Source organism: Garra rufa, chromosome 3, assembly GCF_049309525.1.
Source record: "Garra rufa chromosome 3, GarRuf1.0, whole genome shotgun sequence".
Classification (NCBI taxonomy): domain Eukaryota; kingdom Metazoa; phylum Chordata; class Actinopteri; order Cypriniformes; family Cyprinidae; genus Garra; species Garra rufa.
The window spans coordinates 54,535,492-54,556,458 of record NC_133363.1 but is presented as its reverse complement, the minus strand read 5'-3'; the positions used below and the strand labels follow the sequence as shown (position 1 = coordinate 54,556,458).

Here is a 20,967-nt window from a genome sequence, read left to right as displayed (position 1 = left end):
CACAGCATTTGTCTAGCACTTTAAAGGCTTGAGTGCTCAACTCAAGTTTAACAACTGTACACAATGTGAGAAGTTCACAGGCTGAATGTGCAATCCTTTTTCTGGATGACTGAATATTAAAGCCGATAATGACAAACATTTGTTTGAAACCATTATTTCTTTTTCTGTTTGCCCAGTTGCAGTTACTTTTCATTTCATAATATATGGCAACAGTTCTCAATCTTTTCCTTCATTTTTTGTTGTGAAAGAATTTAATTGGAAGATCGAAATACATTACACAAAGAATGTAGATGTGATTCCTTAGGCGTTGTTGAATTAGCATGACATCAGTTGATCACCCACCGGCCTCGTGGCCTAATGGATAAGGCGTCTGACTTCGGATCAGAAGATTGCAGGTTCGAGTCCTGCCGGGGTCGCATCTTTAGTAACCTCGTTATTTAACGCCAAATAATATTAGAAAAACCCACTCCTGCGTGCTGGATAAATACCCCAGAACGGAGTTTAGCGCCAATACTCACCTAACGCACCTCAGCCTGAAACACTTTATACTCAGGTGTTCTAGATTGGCTAAAAATCACAGATGTGTGTTGAAGCAGGATCGAAACAGAAATGTGCAGGTAGGTAACTTAGCTTTCCAGGAGCAGTTGTCCCTGATATAGTGAGGAACAGACTAAATGTGTGACTTCGCAGATATATAGTCGTAGGCTAAAGCCTTCATGCAATAATGGGCTGTGACTGATCAAGCATCCCACTCTTACGGTGCGTTCACACTGGCACGTAGCGAGCGGGGCGAAGCGAGCGTTTTCAATTCATTCATGTGCAAGTTGAGCGTAAACGGTCGCGTGGTGCATTTTGGGATTGGAAGCGGCGCGGAGAAAGCGTTGAGAGCGGCTGAGAGCGTCAAAAGGTTGGGCATTCCTCAACTTTATGCAAATTTAGAGCGCAAAACGCCGGCGACAACCAATCGCTGTGAAGAGTAGGCAAGGCAAGATTATGACGCGTGTTTCTGAAACTGGTGGATTACTGAGCTGAAATCACATATTATTGAACAAGTCAAGCAAAAGTAAATGTACTTTGCATGTTTTCATTATATGCTACAGTTTAGTTTTCGAACCGCCGTTAAAAGAAGACAATGGAACATAAATAGGTTGTGAACATTGTTTTTCAGAGGCGTGCTCTGCCCTAAATTTGACACTCCCCAAAGCAGTGGCGTTCAAAGCAGTGGCGTTGTAGCGTTGCCAGCGGCACTGAGCGCGGATTTGACGCTGTAGTGTGAACGCACCGTTACGGTGCGTTCACACTGGCACGTAGCGAGCGGGGCGAAGCGAGCGTTTTCAATTCATTCATGTGGAAGTTGAGCGTAAACGGTCGCGTGGTGCATTTTGGGATTGGAAGCGGCGCGGAGAAAGCGTTGAGAGCGGCTGAGAGCGTCAAAAGGTTGGGCATTCCTCAACTTTATGCAAATTTCGAGCGCAAAACGCCGGCGACAACCAATCGCTGTGAAGAGTAGGCAAGGCAAGATTATGACGCGTGTTTCTGAAACTGGTGGATTACTGAGCTGAAATCACATATTATTGAAAAAGTCAAGCAAAAGTAAATGTACTTTGCATGTTTTCATTATATGCTACAGTTTAGTTTTCGAACCGCCGTTAAAAGAAGACAATGGAACATAAATAGGGTGTAAACATTGTTTTTCAGAGGCGTGCTCTGCCCTAAATTTGACACACCCCAAAGCAGTGGCGTTGTAGCGTTGCCAGCGGCACTGAGCGCATATTTAACGCTGTAGTGTGAACGCACCGTTGACACGTAGCGAGCGGGGCGAAGCGAGCGTTTTCAATTCATTCATATGGAAGTTGCGCGTAAACGGTCGCGTGGTGCATTTTGGGATTGGAAGCGTCAAAAGGTTGGGCATTCCTCAACTTTATGCAAATTTCGAACGCAAAACGCCGGCGACAACCAATCGGTGTGAGAAGTTGGCAAGGAAAGACTATGACGCGTGTTTCCGAAACTGGTGGATTACTGAGCTGAAATCACATGTTATTGAAAAAGTCAAGCAAAAGTAAATGTACTTTGCATGTTGTTAGTATACGCTACAGTTTAGTTTGCGAACCGCCGTTAAAAGAAGACAATGGAACGTAAATAGGGTGTGAACACTGTTTTTCAGAGGCGTGCTCTGCCCTAAATTTGACAAACCCCAAAGCAGTGGCGTTGTAGCGTTGCCAGCAGCACTGATCGCATATTTAACGCTGTAGTGTGATCGCACCGTTAACGTAAGGCCGGTTTCACACCGCAAGCGTGAGCAGAGCGTGAGCTGCACATGAATGAGGTAAAATATGGGTAGCGCTAGAGCCTACATATGTGTATTTTTTTTTTTTTTTTACAATTACTTTTTTCATTTATTATTATTATTATTATTATATTGTATTATTATATTTTAGCTTTATTTATATAGTGCTTTATACAATCCAAGACGCCCACGTTAACAAATGAGTGCATTCACACCGGCAGCAGGAGCAGCGCGTGAGCGTCAAGCAGGAGCGTCGCGTGAGCAGCGCTGCAGCGATGGTTTCGGCGCCGAGTCTATTTTTGCTGCGCTGCTCACGCTCAAATAATGGGACAGTACACTTTTGATGGCCAAAATAAATATGATTTCACACAAAAAAAGTTCTATAAAATGCATAGAACACGCTTAAAATAAACATATGATAGGCATGTCTAGTGAGTTTAACAAGAATCGTTGTCAAAAGCAAAATTAATCCAAAATATGTAGGCCTAGGCTACAAAAGATATAAATGTGTTTTTAATTATTCAGTTTGGGTGCAAGCATGGTGTATTAAAAAAAGCCAAGAAAATTACAAAATACGGCAGTATTTTTTTCTTTTATTTATTTATTTCTTTTGCATCGAGAAAAAGCTGCTTTGATTGAGTCTTGGATTGTACAAAAAAAAAACACTATATAAATAAAGGTAAAATACAATAATATAATAATAATAATAATAATTAATAATAAATGAAAAATGTAATATATAGGCTCTAGCGCTACCCATATTTTACCTCGCTTATGTGCAGCTTTATGATTAGGGGAGCACAACATAGCACTTTTTGCATTTCTCAGTTTGTGTAAATGTTGTTTGTCCCCTTTATTTCATAATTACAGTGTATACATTTTTTTTTTGTTATTTACCTCAAAAGAAAGGAAGTGAAGTGTGACAACATGCCAAGCGGATGGGATACAATGTAACACGTGAGGAGCATGTTGTAACATCACCAAATGACAGCTTAAAATGTTATCTGATCGAATGAAAAAAATATACACGACAAACTAAAATCTCAATTCTCAAATAATATCTCATCTCTCTGAGCAGCAGAATATCAGCAGTGCTGCTGTTAAAGGGGGAAAAAACATTAAAATGTCTATAAATGCACAGCCATTTGTCCTATCAACATGAAAATTGGTGTGCACAGTCTTGGTCCGAAGTGCCGCAACTTAGTAGCTGTGTTTCCATTACCTTTTAAATTGCACAAATTGAAATTGCGAATTGAAAATACGCCTAATGGAAACGAGTCAATTGCGCAAAAACTCCCATTTATCACAAAAAGGTTTTATGCTTACATGAGGAGGTTTTTCAGGCAGTTCAAAAGAGGAATATTTTGCAAAACAGCAATGGAAAAGTTTTTTTTTTCTTTTTCTCGCATTTTCAGGTCACATTCAATAAATATAGCCAAAATCCCACAAAAATCTGTTGCTATGGCTAAAAATTTAACATTTTGTCCAATAACTTTTTTTGCCGTGCTAAGACTGGTTTTGTGGTCCAGGGTCACATATAGCAATTCTTAGCTGCCTCTTATATTTTTGTTATTTTTTTAGGATCGCAAATTTTAACTATATTACCACCCGAACGTATAGGAACTTTGATTCATTAAAATAAGTAATGAACATTTCCATATCACCAACAATTAATTACACACAAAAGTAGAGCACAATCATTTATCTTTATTATAAGAAATCAGATTGTAAAGGTAGTTCAAATAAATGATGTGCAGATAATATTACTAGATTTCATTAACATAAAATACATCTACAATATTAATAAAACCCTTAATCTAACATTCTCCCATATTAATACATCAATAACACAATGCCAAGTTATGGCAATTCAATATACTGTGGTACTTTAACACTTAAAGGTGATGCCACTCAACAATTTAAAAAAAATCATACAAATTTGGCAATTCCTAGAATCCCTGAAATTAGATTTCCTGTTAACATTTCACACAATCTTTGACCATTTTTTGTTCTTTCTTTCTTTGCTTAACCCTACATTTACAGCATGTTTAAAACAAAACCCTGAAATGTGCTTTCATTTTGCAAATAATAAACCCTCAACTGTTGTCAAATAGCATAGCACCATGTTTGCCATCCTGCCTTCCTCCATAAGTAAAAGCAGTAAAAAGCATCAAGCACCACAGATTCTCGTGAGGTTAATGCAGATCCGACAGTAAAGTAACAATATAAAAAGGAAACATAAAAACGCTCAAAGACAAATAACAAGCACACACAATGGCTCAAACAGAACAGTGGTTTTTAGCAGCGTAAGGACTGCGGGTGTCACGATCGTCAGTGTGAATTTGAAGTGTCCTCTGGACTCACATCAAGCTTTCTCTGAGGGATGTAGATGTTTTTAGGAGCTGCGGTGTTGGTTACAGTAGGGAAGGAGACGGGTGTGTGAAAGAAACTCTGCTGAAGGTGTTGACCGGCGCCTTTAGGTGTGGTTACTAAACCCTGCAGGACAGAGAAAGATTAAATATGTAAATGCAAATCTTAAACAACAAAAGGCTATTCACACAGACCCAGGAAGGCTCCAAGAAAATGGAAATTACACTGCTGTTTAAAAGTTTGGAGTTTTTAAATGCTCTTCAAAGTTCTGTATGTTCACCAAGGCTGCATTTATTTGATCAAAAATCCAATAAAAACAGTAAAATTGCGAAATATTATTACAATTTTATAGAACTGTTTTTATTTTAATATATTTCAAAATGTAATTTATTCCTGCGATGCAAAGCTGAAGTTTCAGCATCATTACTCCAGTCTTCAGTGTCACATGATCCCTCAGAAATCATTTTAATATGCTGATTGTCTGCTCAAGAAACATTTAATATCAATTTTGCTGCTTAATATTTTTGTGAAAAACATGATACGCATTTTTTCAGGATAAACTGATTAATAGAACTTTGAATGAAAAAACAGCAATGTTTTCAAACAGAAATCATAACATTATAAATGTCTTTACTTTCATTTTTGATCAATTTGTTGCATCCTTACTAAATAAAATTAATAATTTATTTAAAAAAATATTGAACACACACACACACACACACACACACACACACACACACACACACACACACACACACACACACACACACACACACACACACACACACACACACGTTGGGTTTACATGTTTTATGGGGACATTCCATAGGCGTAATGGTTTTCATACTGTACAAACCGTATTTTCTATGCCCCTACACCTACCCCTAAACCTAGCCCTCACAGGAGATTGTGCACACTTTTACTTTCTCAAAAAAACTCATTGTGCATGATTTATAAGCCTGTTTCCTCATGGGGACCTGAGAAATGTCCCCACAAGGTCAAAATCTACTGGTATTCCTATCCTTGTGGGGACATTTGGTCCCCACAACGTGATGAATACCAGGTACACATACACACACACGCACGCACGCACGCACGCACGCACACACAAAAAAAAATCTTACACACATCAAAACTTTTGAACAGTAGCGTAGGTCAAACTTTGTTTACCACTCATTTTTTTAAAGCAATAGGAAAAATAGTTTTAATGTGACTTGAACGATTGTATGCTACAAACATAACAAAATGCATTTTTTTTAAAAGTCCTTGATATTTTAATAACTGAAAGCCAAAAAGTCTTAGATTTTATTTTATTGTCCTAAAAAACTAAAACAAAAAACTAAGTAGGTACTTACATACACACATTAGTTATTTTGTCTAATGCAGATTATAAAATTCTAATAAAAAATAAAAACACATAATTTCAATTAAACTATGTAAAACTACCTTTTTTTTTTTTGTTTTTTTGTTTTTTACAGTGGATTACTGACTATTCCTTATTAGGGATGTAACAATATAAAAATATCACGATATGAAGTTCACAATATGATATTTATTGCGATATTAAAAAATATATATATATTCATCTTAAGCATTTTGAAAGTTCAAAATGAAGTGCTCCAAACCATGTTCCTAAAAAACTTCCTAAAAAAAAAGTCAACCCTCTTTTTAGTGGTATACTGTCTCAGTCTAAATTGCATTCACTCTGGTGTTTCAGAAGCCGAACAAATTAGAATATAATAATACTAATACTACTAATAATAACAATTTTATATTGGTTAATCCTATGACAGCAATAGGTATATTATTTTTGCTCTACACTACAGCAGGGAAATTACAATACTTCTTTCCTAATTTCTACCCGTGAAAGAGATATTTTGAATTTGGACTGCAGTAACGTTTTGATGGAAACGGCAGTAGAGCTTTTATATTAAAGGAAAACTCCAGCTTAAGTGAAAACAGGCTTATAAAAACACGTCTCACTACAAATCTAGTGAAATGCTGTTATCATCTGCTGTGAAAATAAAGCATAACTGGCTGTTGCATTTCCAAATGTCCGCTAAACTCACAGCACATGCAATAAACAAGTTCACTGCATTGACTGTGAACGGAGCCGTTCTGAGGTGTGGAAAACACCGGATCATAAGATGATCGCCTGAACAAGTGCACACTTTGTTTTGAAACGCGCAGTGAAAACTGTCTTGATGAAGAGAATAAGCCATATTGTGTTTTCGTTTTTAGTTCATTTAATACTGTGCTAAAGCCGTTTTATGTTCGAATATTTACATTCTAAATTTTACATATTTATATTCAAAATTTTTTGGCCGGAAGACCTATTGTTTCATATTGTCATGTGACCACGATAATATCGCGATACCACTGTATTGATAATATCGTTACATCCCTATTCCATATGCTATACTTTTTTGTATTGTTGCATAGTTGCAGTGGCTGTACCTGTGGTATGCTGATGAGGGTGAAGGGCTGTCCGTGTATGGAGGCCGGCTGCAGAGCTCGGGCAGGTGAGAGAGGCTTTACAAAGATCATGCTCTGTGGAGGGAGTCCTGGGTGGGGAGACGGAAGCGTGCTGGCCTGCTCAGGAGTGGAGTTTGGTGTGCTTGTGCCAGGGATAAGGCCGAGGTTCTGCAGGGTAAAGTTGAGAATAGCAGGACTAGGGCTATGGATGCGATGTCCTTGAGAAGGGAAGGGAGAGACGGCCGGTATCCGGTGGAGAGGGAGCCGGGTGGGGGTGACTTCTTGAGGAAGAGGAGGTCTGGAACCTGGAAAAATTGATACATCAGTGATTGTTTGATTCATTACAAGCATGTTTAAAAGGATAGTTCACCCAAAATTGAAAATTATGTCATTAATCACTCACCCTCATGTTGTTCAAAACCTGTAAGATCTTCGGAGCACAAATTAAGATTTTATTTAGATAAAATCTGAGAGCTTTCTGATTCTGCATAGACAGCAATAGTACCACCACATTCAAGGCACAGAAAGGTAGTAAGACAGTAAAATAGTCCATGTGACATCAGTTGCTCAACTGTAATTTTATGACACTATGAGAACACTTTATGAGAATAACTTTATTCAAAAATTGTTTTCTTTGCACATAAAAAGTATTCTTGTAGTTTCATTAAGATTGAACCACTGATGGCACATGGACTATTTTAATAGTCAGTTGCATTGTTGTCTATGCAGGGTCAGAAAGCTCTTGGATTTTAATCAAAAATATCTTAATTTGTGTTCTGAAGATGAATGAAGGTCTAACGGGTTTGGAACGACATGAAGGTGATTAATTAATATCAGAAATTTTATTTTTGGGTGAACTATCCCTTTAAGTGCGTTTCATCATTAACACATAAATAGTACTCATGATGTTGCCATATTTCACAAATTCACATTTTTGTAGTTTACACAGATGAAATAATAGTATTATTTTCAAAAACTTGCACTATGAAACCCATTTTCCATTACATTTCAAAATGCTGTTAATGTAATAAACGACCAAAATGCATAAAAAGTTTGAAAATGGTTTAATGTAAATGCTCCCTAAAACTAACACAATTTACTCAAATTGAATCATACAAATAGGTTTTACTCTACCTAAAATCAATATTTTGTCAAATAAATATAACTAGAAGGTACAGCTAGAATAATGTACTTTTTATCTCCTTCTATACAGATGTGGCCAAAATTATTAGAACACTAGTATTTTCATCACTTAAAAATGGTTTTAAGTCAGTTATTCGTATCTTTTGCTGTAGGAAATATCAGTTTACATTTCCAAACGTTTATTTTGCCATTAATTGTAATAATCCAGAATGACATGAAACAGAACAAACTGAGACAGACTAAATCCAGAAGAACTGTGGCAACGTCTCCAAGATGCTTCAAGAAACCTGCAAAGCTACAGTACTGTTTTAGGTACTTGTGTAAAAATGCTGTAAAATGAGGATGCTGTCAGATTTTTTTTTATCAATTAACTAAATTAAATCAACATTTGGTGTGACCATCCTTTGATTTTAAAGCAGCTTTTGCCCTAGGTGCACTTGCGCATAGTTTTCCAGGTAGCTTTGCAGGTAGGTCTCTTGAAGCATCTTGGAGACGTTGCCACAGTTCTTCTGGATTTAGTCTGTCTCCGTTTGTTCTGCTTCTTCATGTCATTCCAGACAGACTGGATGATGAGATCAGATCCCTGTGTGGAGCACTGGTTGTTGTCAGACTCCTTGTGCAATTTCCTTTGATTATTATAATTAATGGCAAAATGAATGTTTGGAAATATAAACTGATATGTCCTACTGACACACTGCAGCAAAAGATAGAAATAACTGACCTAAAACCAACACTGTAGTAAATATAAAATTTATGGTATAACCTTGGGTGCTGGCATACCTGCTGTTGGGGTGTGATAGATGTTGTATGTTGGTGTGGAGGCTTTACAGCTTTCTCCAGTGGAGTACTGTGGATCTCTAAAGTTCACGATGGATTGCTGGGAGATTGGAATCAAATAACCTGCGGGGATCAAAGTCTGTGGCAAACATGAGAAATGAGAGTCAAGACTGAAACTCTTGTGAAAATATAACCACGTAAAACAATTTCAAAATGAGGATTTTTGAAGATCAGCTAAACAAGGTGCACACGTGTAGCATATGGTGTAATATTAGGGGTGGGAGAAAAAATCGATGCATCGATGCATCGCGATTCTCTCTTCAACGATTCTGAATCGATTCCTAATATTTCAGAATCGATTCTGAGCTTTTTTTTGTTTGTTTTTTTCTGCATATGGCACGTGTGCGCGCTAGAGACGCGGCTGGCTACAGCGCACATAATCTGCACTGTGCACCGTGCGCATTGCTTGACAGTGTGCTTCCATCCGCCGTGTTTTACTTTAGATATGCGTTCATTTCTGCCGTCTGGAACGCAAGAAACTGTTGCACAGACAGACTCACGTGCGCTTTGTGTTTGTTCGTCCTAAAGCTCGATTGCGGACGCGGTTAAATGCACTTGCATTTTGGAATAGTTTCAAACGAAACTGTACATACAGTCAGTTATGTTTACAGAGCAGGACAAAACATCTGATATATTGAAATAGATCTGTGCATCAGTGGCGTTCCGTCCATATACAGTAAGCTGCTAATGCTCTGCATATCCAGGCTGTCAGAGAGAATGCGTTCACGTGTTAAATAATATAAACATGCTTATAAATGAATCCCTTATTTGAATCTTCTGGGCAAGCAGATTCTCCGCATCTTCCTTGACTCCTCAGAATGAATGCGCATTCTGTTTTGCTGGCGTGCGCGTGATTACATTCGTGGGGTAAGCTGTCCGCGAAGCGCTCGCCCAAGCGGAAAAACGCGCTGTTGCTGCCAGATCCTGATTGCCAAAAATGTATTGTATTTTTGTATATTATATATAATATGTATATTTTCATAATTTCTCAACAATTCAAAAGTTTAAAGTCCACAGAAAAAAATAGCCTATATAAAATGGATATATATATTTTTTAAAATAATAATAAACAGGAAAAAGAGGAAATATTAAAATATGATTTCGTCTCTGATTTTATTGGTGTCTAAATAATGTAAAGATATTATTATTTTTGGTATTACTGGTGGTTTTAGCACTCAGCATACCTGGTAAATAAAAGTGTCACCTCTCGCCACTGCTGTGCATTAGTTTGAATGCAGCCTGTTAAAGTTCCCTTTCTATGATCTCATCAGTAATAATAAAATGGCAGTAATGCTGAGGAAAAAATAAAAAATATTGTCTGTAAACTTTCGGATACCTGAAGAAAACTTATTTTAAATAAGTAATTGTTTTAAAAGTACCTTGCTTACATAATTTAAAAAATAAAGTAAAGTTGGCCCAAATTAAATTTGATATAAAACAAATATGAAAATGTAGCCATGTGCAGTACTATTGAAAACTGAGAATGTGACCATAGTGATATTTAGTTGTTAATGAAAACAGGAATTAAATTAAATTGAATCTTGAAACCAGTGAAGATTGACACACCTACTTTTACAGAGATTCCAACTATAAACAAAAAGCATAGAAACTGCAATTTTACATGTTTTTAAAATTGTAAAGTTGTATTTGCACAGCAGAAGAATTAATTGGGGGGAAAATGTAGATCAAGAATCGTTTTGGAATCGGATCGTGACTCCCAGAATCGGAATCGGATCGGATCGTGAAGTGCCTGAAGATTCCCACCCCTATGTAATATATCGTATTCCTACCTCTGTATGTATGGGTCCAGAGGGCAGCATGATGTCTTGAACGCTGACCTTCTGGGTTTGTGATTGTGGTGGTCTGACTGGTGTCAGTCCAGCCTCATTGTCTGAGGTCTGAACCTTCTCCTCCTTCTCCAGGAAGGTCTCCACGCTGTGCTCCAGAGGTACTGTGCTGGTGATTAATGAGGGAGGCTGGTTCTCAGAGGGTTTGGAGAACTCCAGGTGCAGGGCTCTCGGGGAAGGCCGGTTGGAGGCAAAAGCCCCTCTACGGGCCTTTAGGCGAGCTTGCAGAATCTCACACAGCTTTGGAGAAACGCTCTAAAAAGGAAAAGCACACCAGAAGGTTAAAACGGTTACTGTAATGTAGTCTCGCGTAGCCAGACCTTCAGACTGACGGCTGAAGGTCTGGAATTCATGGCAGCTTTAATTGGCCAAGGCCCGCCCATAAGGCCGTTTGACCGACATGTTAAACAACCAATCACAGTTCGTTTCGTTCAGCGTCACGTTTCGGGGTGTAGAAATGTCCCCACAACAACAGACTGGCGTGCAACAAGGCAGTCATTGAAATAACCAGCATTGAAAGTTAACGAAGAAGAGGGAGAACAAGCAGTAAGTCAGTAATTTGTTGGCGAACGTCGCAAATGTGTTTAACAACAACGACATCTGCATAAGCACCTTTTAGCAAAACGCGAATAAATAGTCTGCGCTTTGTTTCCCGGCGGACTGAAAATAAACGCGACACTCGCGTGTTCCGGATATCCGATCAAATTCAACTAATCAGATCACGACTTCGACATTCCTGAAGTGTTTCCAGTTAAGTGTACCATATGCATCAGACGTTTAGCCAGCGTTCCGTGGGCGTGACGTATGAGGCTGAGACTACATGTAATGTAATCACATTAAATGCAGGCACTGAGCAGTTTATTTAAAACAACTCAGACTTAAAATGCCCATTTAAATGTTAAATTTATGACATAATTCTTTAAAATGTTAAACATTGATTAATTGATTTATTTCTTAAAAAAAAAAAAAAAATCAAAGTTTTTCAAAATAATTTGAGATTTTTTTTAAGTTAATGGTATTCAAAGATATGGTAATTTATTGTATTGTTTAAACAATAAAATATAAACTAAAGTAAAAAAGTAGATGAAATGTTAAATAAATATTTAAAATTTAAAATAATTGTTAATGCAAAATTATTGTATATTTAGTCAGATGCATGTTTTGTTTAAATGTTTTGTGTATTTGCACAATTAATAAAACATGTAAAACAAAATATGTAATCAACTAAAACATAATTTTACATAAATGATTAATACCATTGAATATAACCATAAATACTAATTGCTTTTGTGTGTGTGGGTGTGTGTGTGTGTGTATATATATATATATACACACACACACACATGGGTCAAAGATGAAAAAGGGTTTAAGCATAAAAACAAGTGTTATACTGCTTTAAATTGTTGCTTCCCCCCAAAAAAATATTAAAAAGTTTAATTTAATTGCTTCTATTTTTGTTTTTCTGAGCAAAAATAAATATAATCCATTTTCCCCTAATTTACAGAAGACACCCACTAAAATGCCACTTAGTATAACAATCTTGTCAGGCATATTTACAACAAAAATCAATTTATGACATTAAAAGACAAATTACTTTCACCCCAAATACTAATTAGGTGTAATTCCACATTTTAAAAAAAATTGGCACTATACTGGGTTTTGCCCATTTGGCAGTAAAAATGTTTTACTCACTTAAAACACAATACAATTTAAAACGCTTCCTCATTCTTTTATAAATTTTAATATGTACAATAAGCATGTTGTTTGAGTTTTTACATAAATACTTACACTGAATAACAATGTAACAGTATTTCAACCATATTTTGACATTTTATTCTCCAACTGTATTTGAAACCTTAAAAGTAGACACTTTACTTACATTTAATGTGCTTTCTATGGACATAAAATCTTTTTTGTTAATTTATTTTGAGGTGGACATAAATAAATGTAAATAACCTCACCTTTGGCTCTATCCGCTGCAGTTTAGATGGACTTCCTGCTAAGCTCTTTTCTCCACATACACGTTTAAGGCTTGAGGGACTTGTTGGCTCTTTACTGTGTGATGACTGTAGGTTGGTTTGGTTACTGCTATTCGTGGTAGCAGGTGATGTCTTTGTGTTTGCACTTCCTGGGCTCTCGAATGTCATTGAACGGACTGCTAGACTGGTGGGCTGAGGTCTGAGAGAAGTGTGGTGCATGTAAAGAGCGTATGGCCCGGCTGCCTGATGCTGAGGTATCAGAACCGGGATGATTGGAGAGCACTTGGTAGAAAGGTATGGAATCGCCCCTGCGGGAATAACTGGGATTTGCATTCCCGAAGGCCCGTGAGACTGGTGATTGCTAGCAGATGTGGATTCAGGTAGTTCGGATACTTGTGAAGTGCTTCCATTCAGAGCGTCTGTCACCTCATTATTAGGCTGAATACGGCGGCCCCTGGAAGACATGTTCATAGGTGTTATATCGGAAATGGGTAGTTCATTGTGTGTTTTTTTTTTTTGTATGAAACACAGGAAGTTACTTACATTGATTGTTCATCTAGTTGCTTTTTGCAGATAGCAGCCAGATGAGCCATTTTGTTTGTGTAGAACTCACCATTTGCAGAATCGCCTATAAAACAAGAGATGGGACATGAGTTTTCAGGTGCAGTAAAAGTCTAGGGTTGTTAATAAATCTATACATTTGGGGGTTTTGATCAGTGGTGTTACGTATAAAGTACCTGAAAGCCATACTTAAGTAAAAGTACAGATATGTAGAAGTTTAAGTCACCATTTAGAATATTACATGAGTATAAGTCTTAAAGTATGTGATATTTATTGTACTTACGTAGAAAAAGTATTTTTTTAATCTTAAATGTAGTTAAGTATTGATAGTAAAAGTACAAGTAAATGCAATTTTTTTCCGCAATTGCGAGTATATTTTACATTTATGAGAAAAATGTCTAAATTATCAGTTTAGATTGCAATTCTGACTTTATTTCTCACAGTTGTGAGTTTATATCACCCAATTTAGAGAAAAAAGTCAGAATTGTGAGATACAAACAATTCGCAATTGCGAGATACAAACTTGCATTTGTGAGGAAAATTATTTCTCACAATAGCGAGTTTATATAATAAATTTTTGAGATCAATTTGGGGGGAAAAAAAGCCAGAATTTGCTGAAAAGAAGTCAGAATTGCGAGATACAAACTTGCATTTGCGAGAAAAAAAGTCATAATCGCAAAACAAATTTTTTTTTTTTGAGAAAGGCAATATTTTTGTGAGATATATTTTTTTTTTCATACAGTTTTGCAAAATTAAGGAAAAAAACTTTTTTCTCAGTTGCGAGTTTACATCCCCGCAATTCTGACTGAGATCCTGATCCTAACCAATATGCTTCGGGAAATGTATCGGAGTAAAAGTAAAAGTGGGCTGAAAAATAAAAACTCAAGTAAAGTACAGATACTCCCAAAAATACTTAAGTACTGTAACAAAGTATTATTACTTTGTTACATTACACCACTGGGTTTGATAGTCTCTTATGCTCACAAAGTCTGCATTTGTCCTTGTAAATTCATTTTGAAGCTTTTATTTGATCAAAAATACATTAAAAAAACAGAAATAATTTTACTATTTAAAAAACTGTTTTCAATTTTAATATATTTTAAAATGTAATTTATTCCTGTGATGGCAAATCTGAATTTTCAGCAGACATTACTCCAGTCTTCAGTGTCACATGTTCTGTGTCAGGCTTTTAATTGTAACAAACTCCCCCAAAATAATTAAGTTTGTGTAGTCAGATTTCAAAAAGATAATCTCAAGCTGGGAAGCAAACTCGAGTCTTGAGATTTCTTGAAACTTAAGGTTTAAACCACCTAAAAATCTGAAAGTAGAAAACCCTTAAAGAAAACAGAAGCTCATTATAGCTCACCAGTCATTTTAATTGGACTAGAAGGTGCTGAGTTGATTTTTCTGCGGTCGTCTTGTATGCTCTTAACCAGCTTGACTAAGGAATGATGGCGAGTAAAACCTCGCTTTGTTCCGGGTGAGGAAAAGAGATTTTTAGCGCAGTTATCAACAGAGGAACGAGATTCCAGAGGTCGTGATGTTGATGATGAAGTTGAGGTCCCCAGATCTGTACAACAAACATAACCAATAACAATAAATGACATATGAACATATGCAGAATGCTAAAAATAATCACTGCAAGTAGGATAATGAACCATTTCATGTGAAACATGGTACACTTACCCTTTGGAGATGGTAGGTCTTCTGGCCCAGTCCATTTGAAAGCAGGCTTTCTTCCTCTATCTTCAGTCACATGCACTTTCTTTATCAGCTCTAGGCTGCTCAGAACATTTGCAATGTCATAAAGTCTCCGGATCTTAGCTGCCAACAAAAAAGAGATCATTTAGATAATCACCTTCATCATTGCTGAGTAGACAGTTAAATTACAGATGAGTTTTAGACTCAAGCATTAATAAAATGAGTTTCTTCAAAGCAGGTTTTATTGGCTGAATAGTGCTTTTTGTATGTACGATGAGAACAGCACTCACTTTTGAACTTGTTTTTGTCCTGATCCACCACGTGATCTTCACCGATGAGGATTTTGGCAGCTATTTCGAGACTGACCACAGGAGGGCTGGACACCAGGAACAACATGACAAACTTCTGACTCATCACTCTCAGGGATTTGTCTTTACGACTGTTTGCCGAAGCTGTAGGAAAAAAGCAAGGTCAATGGTCTGCGTACAAACCTTTTCATGAACAAATCATGATCAAATCAAGAACTTTCATACTACAGTGTATTCTATATGTACAAAAAAATTGGAACAATTGAAATCCCATATATGTAGAAATCACATACAGTGGGCAGCCTTATAATCCTGTTTGGTTAAATTTTATACATGAGTATTTCATCTGAAATATTTCATCATATTCAGTAAAGAATAAGAAAAGCTGCATTTAAGATGCATTAAAAAAAAAAAGTTTTTCAAAAGTTTTTGAACAGTAAGATGTTCAATGTTTTTTAAGAAGTCTCTTCTGCTCACCTAGCCTGCATGTACTTGATTCAAAATACAGCAAAAGCAGTAATGTTGTGAAATAATTTTACTATTTCAAATAACTGCTTTCTATTTGAATCTATTTTAACATGCATTTCATTCCAGTGATCAAAGCTACATTTTCAGCATCATTACTCCAGTCTTCAGTGTCACATGATCCTTCAGAAATCATTCTAATATGCTGATTTGCTGTTCAAGAAACATTTAATATTATTATCAATATTTAAAACAGCTGAGTACATTTATTTCAGGATTCTCTGATGAATAGAAAGACCCAAATATCAGCATTTATAGGAAATAAAAATCTTGTGTAACATTATACAATATACCATTCAAAAGCTTGGAGTCAGTTTTTGGGGGGAAAAAATTATAGAAATTAATACTTTTATTTAGCAAGGATGCTTTAAATTGATCAAAAGTGAGGATAAAGACATTTATAATGTTACAGATGATTTTCGTTCTTCTGAACTTTCTATTCATCAAATAAACCTGAAACTATTATGCTGTTAATAATGTTTTTTTGAGCAGCAAATCAGAATATGAGAATGATTTCTGAAGGATCATGTGTCTGGAGTAATGATGCTAAAGATTCAGTTTCAGTTTTGACAGGAATAAATTACATTTTAAAATATATTCAAATAGAAAACAGGTATTTTAAATAGTAAAAATATTTCATGATATTACTGCTTTTGATGTATTTGGATCAAATAAATACAGGCTGAAGAGAAAAAAAAAAACATAAAACATCTTCCAAAGTGACATAACGCAATTATTATAGATAAAATAATACAGTATTGCCTAAAGCAGACAGTCAGACATGGCATTACCTGCTTTAGGATCTGCTCCCGAAAGCTCTGCTTGACCAGAATCTCCATCCATATCAAAAGTGGATATTTCTTCATTCTCCTTCTCCTCTCCATCCAAGTCGAACTCTCTCTCCTCTCGCTCTAGGCTCCTCTGACGGATCTGCTGCATCAGTTGGTCGTAGCGGTTCTCTTTGCCGGCCCGTTTCAGTGTAGCAAGTGTCTGTGCAAGTTTCACCCGGCCATGCCATGTGTAACGGTTCTTAGCCAGTCGGCTGACCATGTTTAAGCTCTCAAGAACGTTCATGATGTCGTAGATGCGACGTCGCTCCACATCTAAAAGGTTAGTGACAATGGAGGCAATAGGGGTTATGCCCAACAGGCTTCCGTTTTCTGCTAAACAGGTCTCGTTGCTTCCGGTTCACGCATTTTGCATATCCCTCTTTAAATATGAACATGATTTACTCAAGATTCATTCAAAGTAGACACTAAAAATGATCATAACCAATGTCCATCACATATGTGGATTGATATATAAAAGTTTTAAATTTTTATTCTTTTCACTAACATTTATATATAAATATCGAATGAAACGTCCACAATAAACAGCTGGCTTGTTTAACTGATTACCTTAAAAGTCCGTCGATATCGCCATTATTTATTACGGCTATTAACACGTTCTCCGACAAGCGGAAGCAATGAGACCTGTTTTCCGGGGTTGGTCATGTGACGTTCGGCATAAAGCCTATTAGGATTGATGAAACATGATTTGAGGACTGAAATAAGCAGTTTTGTTTGACCACTGAATGACTTACTCAATTCTGTCGCCACATCGTCGAGGCTGATGTCGTTGTTCACAGCAGGATTGGGGTAGTTTGGGTACCTTGCGAGAAATTTGTAACACAGCAAACCCAGGCTTTTGTCCTTACGACTAATCTGGAGCTTTTCTACTTCCTCTCCTTGTTCAGGCTCCTGTGTGGCACGACAATGGAAAACACAGATATGTGACCACAAAAGCAGTTTTAAGTAGCATGGGAATGTGTAGCAATACCCAAAAATACATTGTATGGGTCAAAATGATTGAATTTTCTTTTATGCCAAAAATCATTAGGATATTAAGTAAAGATCATGATATTTTATACATTTTCCACCGTAAATATATCAATACTTAGTTTTTGATTAGTAATATGCATTGCTAAGAGCTTCATTTAGACAACTTTAAAGGTGATTATCTCAGTATTTTGATTTGTTTCCACCCTCAGATGCCAGATTTTCAAAGTTGTATCTCAAGCAAATATTGTTGTTAGTAAATCAACAAATAGTGGGACTCATACCTGTGAGTTTTCCGATTCGCCGCTGTCTACGACTCGTTCTTTCTCGCGGTTGCGGATCTCAGGACTAGCTGCGCTGATGAGCATCTTCAGGTTGGAGGTGGGTGTCCAGGGCTCGCTTGACGATGCCTCAAGGCCCTTAGTAGGTGTTGTCAGGGGCCCCATGTTCTTATGGCTCTCAAGTAAAGCAGCTTCTGAAGCCCTACTTGAGTTTTTTAGAGGTGTTAGTGGTTCCACAAAAACATGACCCTGTTTCATAAAAATAAAAAAAACACATTAGGTCTTTAGTCACACTCCTTTTCAAAAAATACTTTTAGAGCAGAGTTTCCAAACCTTTTGTTACAAAAGGGCTAAAAACTAAACTAAAATGTTGCAATATGTGACCCTGGACCACAAAACAAGTCTGAAGTAGCACATGTGTATTTTTATTGAGTAAAAAAGATCGATTTTTCTTTAATGCCAAAAATCATTAGGATATTAAGTAAAGATCATGTTCCATGAACATATTTAGTAATTTTCCCACTGCAAATATATCAAAACTTAATTTTCGATTAGTAGTATGCTTTGTAAGAACCTTATTTGGACAACTTTAAAGGCGATTTTCTTAATATTTAAAGTTTTTGCACCCTCATATTCCAGATTTTGAAATATTGTCCTATCCTAACAAACCATACATCAATGGAAAGCTTTTTAATACTGTAAGGTTGCTTTGACACAACTTGTATTGTAAAAAGCGCTGTATAAATAATCTTGACTTGACATACATTATCCAACTGTATTAAACATATATATTTTTTAATTTTCTATATTTCAGTGCTGAAACTAAACAAAAATCTTAACACAGAAGGAAAAAACAAATGAAGATATGCTATATATCAATGGCTTGTTTTTTCTTCCTATTTTCTTTCCTCTTGTGATATTATATGGCAGGACATATCAAAGGTCAACACAGACCAACTTTGGCCCACAGGGCCTTGTTTAGACATGTTTGCTCCAGACTATGACAATAGTGAATTGTATAAATTCTTGAAATCACTCTTTTGCTGACAATAAAACCTCCCAAGCCAAAAGATTGATAACTGACCTTGTCATTTGCTGATCTTTCCTTGAATGGACTTATTAAAGGCTTCCTGATCAATTTTTGACCTTCTGATAATGTACTGGACATTTTCCACCTAAAGAAAAAAATCACGAAGCAACGTTACATCAACGTTCATTTAATATTAATTACATTTAATAAATCAGTCCTACCTTTTCTTTACAGCATTATACATTCTTGGAGACAACATTGTAAAGATCAATCCCGGGTATAACGTTCAACTATTCTCTCTCAGCTAAAACTGATTTTTTTAAACTTAACAGATGGAAATAAATGTGCATATATTAAAAAATATTATGATTTCAAATTACAGTGTTGATTTTTTGCGCTTAGCAATAACTGACACGCATTCCATCGAATAGCAACGCAGAACTCGTACAAAAACACGCCCCCAACTGCCAGCAGCCAATAAGTGCGGCGCGGGGAGGCGGGACTTCACCTCGTCCCGCGCGCCTCCACACTTTTTGAAATCTTGGCGCGGAATCTCGCCGATTGCAAAATATTTAATCCGGAAGTTACTAACTTTATTACAACTTTACGGAATTCGTTTAGCTGGCCAATGTTCGTGCGCTTTGACTAATTCAAACAGTCTATGAAAAACTATTAAGCAGTTTTTAAAATCAGCAGAGTATCAGCGGAGGTAGCTAGTAACACGTTTGCTTGCGTACTGTTTATTAGTGTTTATTTAGTATAAAGTGCATGCTTATCGCTCAGGAACTAATTATATAGATATACGTAGGTAATTAAATCAAAACTGTAGTAATGTTAGCTGATAACACTACAAAACTAGCGGTTTCACAGTCAGTTAGCGCGGGTTCAAACTAGTTACCAAGAGCCGCCAGTCTGGCGTGTGCCCTAACGTTAAATGTGATATTGAATGAAATTAACGAATGTATTATATTATATTATACGTACTAATATGACCTGACAAATAATTTTATTAACTAAAGCGGATATGTTAAACCAAAACAAGCCTGAAACTAGCTAGTCCGCGTAAACTAAGCTTACAGCCGAGACAACCACATAACATTACACTTCTCTCTAGTCACCATAGAGTAAAACCATAATGTAATCAAATAGAAAAGCTGCTCACCTGAGAAGAGAAATGTATCCCTTTTACATACTATTCGACATCAGTCGTGCCCATAAATCCGCAGGAATAATGTAACGTTACAGGTAACGTTAAGTATTACACGTATACACTTCCAGTTCTCCAATAATAAGTTAACCGGATCCAATACTTCTGTAAATTAACCTTTGAGTCACATTAAAGTAATCGAAAATGACTAAAAACAGAAAACAACCCGCTTTTGGTTCATAGCTGTGGAAAAGTTGTATGTGGCCGTTTTCTACAGAGTAAAAAAGTTTATTTGATCAGTCTGACCATTTGTCCCGCCTAGATACTGGACGCAGCGCGCTACACCCTCACCCCGCCTCCGCTCTACTCTCTACCAATCACAGCCGGAGGAACACACACTGGAGGCGGAGTCAGACTTCCGGCTGCTACTACCACAGGAGGTCATGGGGGTAAAAACTCAGTGAACTAGGGCTGTTACGTGGACCTACACACATCACAGTAAAACAGCAGTTTGACGACTTCCTTCTTATTTCAGAAGGCAAATGTACTCAAATGAGAGAAAAATGAGTTTTCAGTTTGGTTGAAAGCTTATACATTTCCTGTCAAAAGTTTTGGAACAGTCAGATTTTAGAAGTATTTCTGCTCACCAAGCCTGCATT

At 36.7% G+C, this 20,967-nt stretch overlaps 1 protein-coding gene and 1 non-coding gene across 2 annotated transcripts; one reads left to right on the top strand and one right to left on the bottom strand.

Annotated features, from left to right (window-relative positions):
* The first annotated feature begins 343 nt into the window (after nt 1–343).
* On the top strand, nt 344–416 carry trnar-ucg (transfer RNA arginine (anticodon UCG)). The gene has a single exon. It is a non-coding gene; the product is annotated as a tRNA-Arg (tRNA).
* Nucleotides 417–4,019: 3,603 nt separating this feature from the next.
* Nucleotides 4,020–20,569, bottom strand: e2f8 (E2F transcription factor 8). The gene is made up of 14 exons (XM_073837339.1): nt 20,324–20,569; nt 19,216–19,306; nt 18,135–18,380; nt 17,616–17,772; nt 16,825–17,136; nt 15,491–15,652; nt 15,186–15,323; nt 14,866–15,069; nt 13,482–13,566; nt 12,921–13,392; nt 10,903–11,214; nt 9,056–9,191; nt 7,115–7,437; nt 4,020–4,783 (listed from the first exon to the last, which is right to left on the bottom strand). The coding sequence occupies exons 2-14, from the start codon at nt 19,297–19,299 to the stop codon at nt 4,619–4,621; spliced, it is 2,796 nt and encodes a 931-aa protein (XP_073693440.1). The 5' UTR covers nt 19,300–19,306; nt 20,324–20,569; the 3' UTR covers nt 4,020–4,618.
* Between the last annotated feature and the right edge of the window lie 398 nt (nt 20,570–20,967).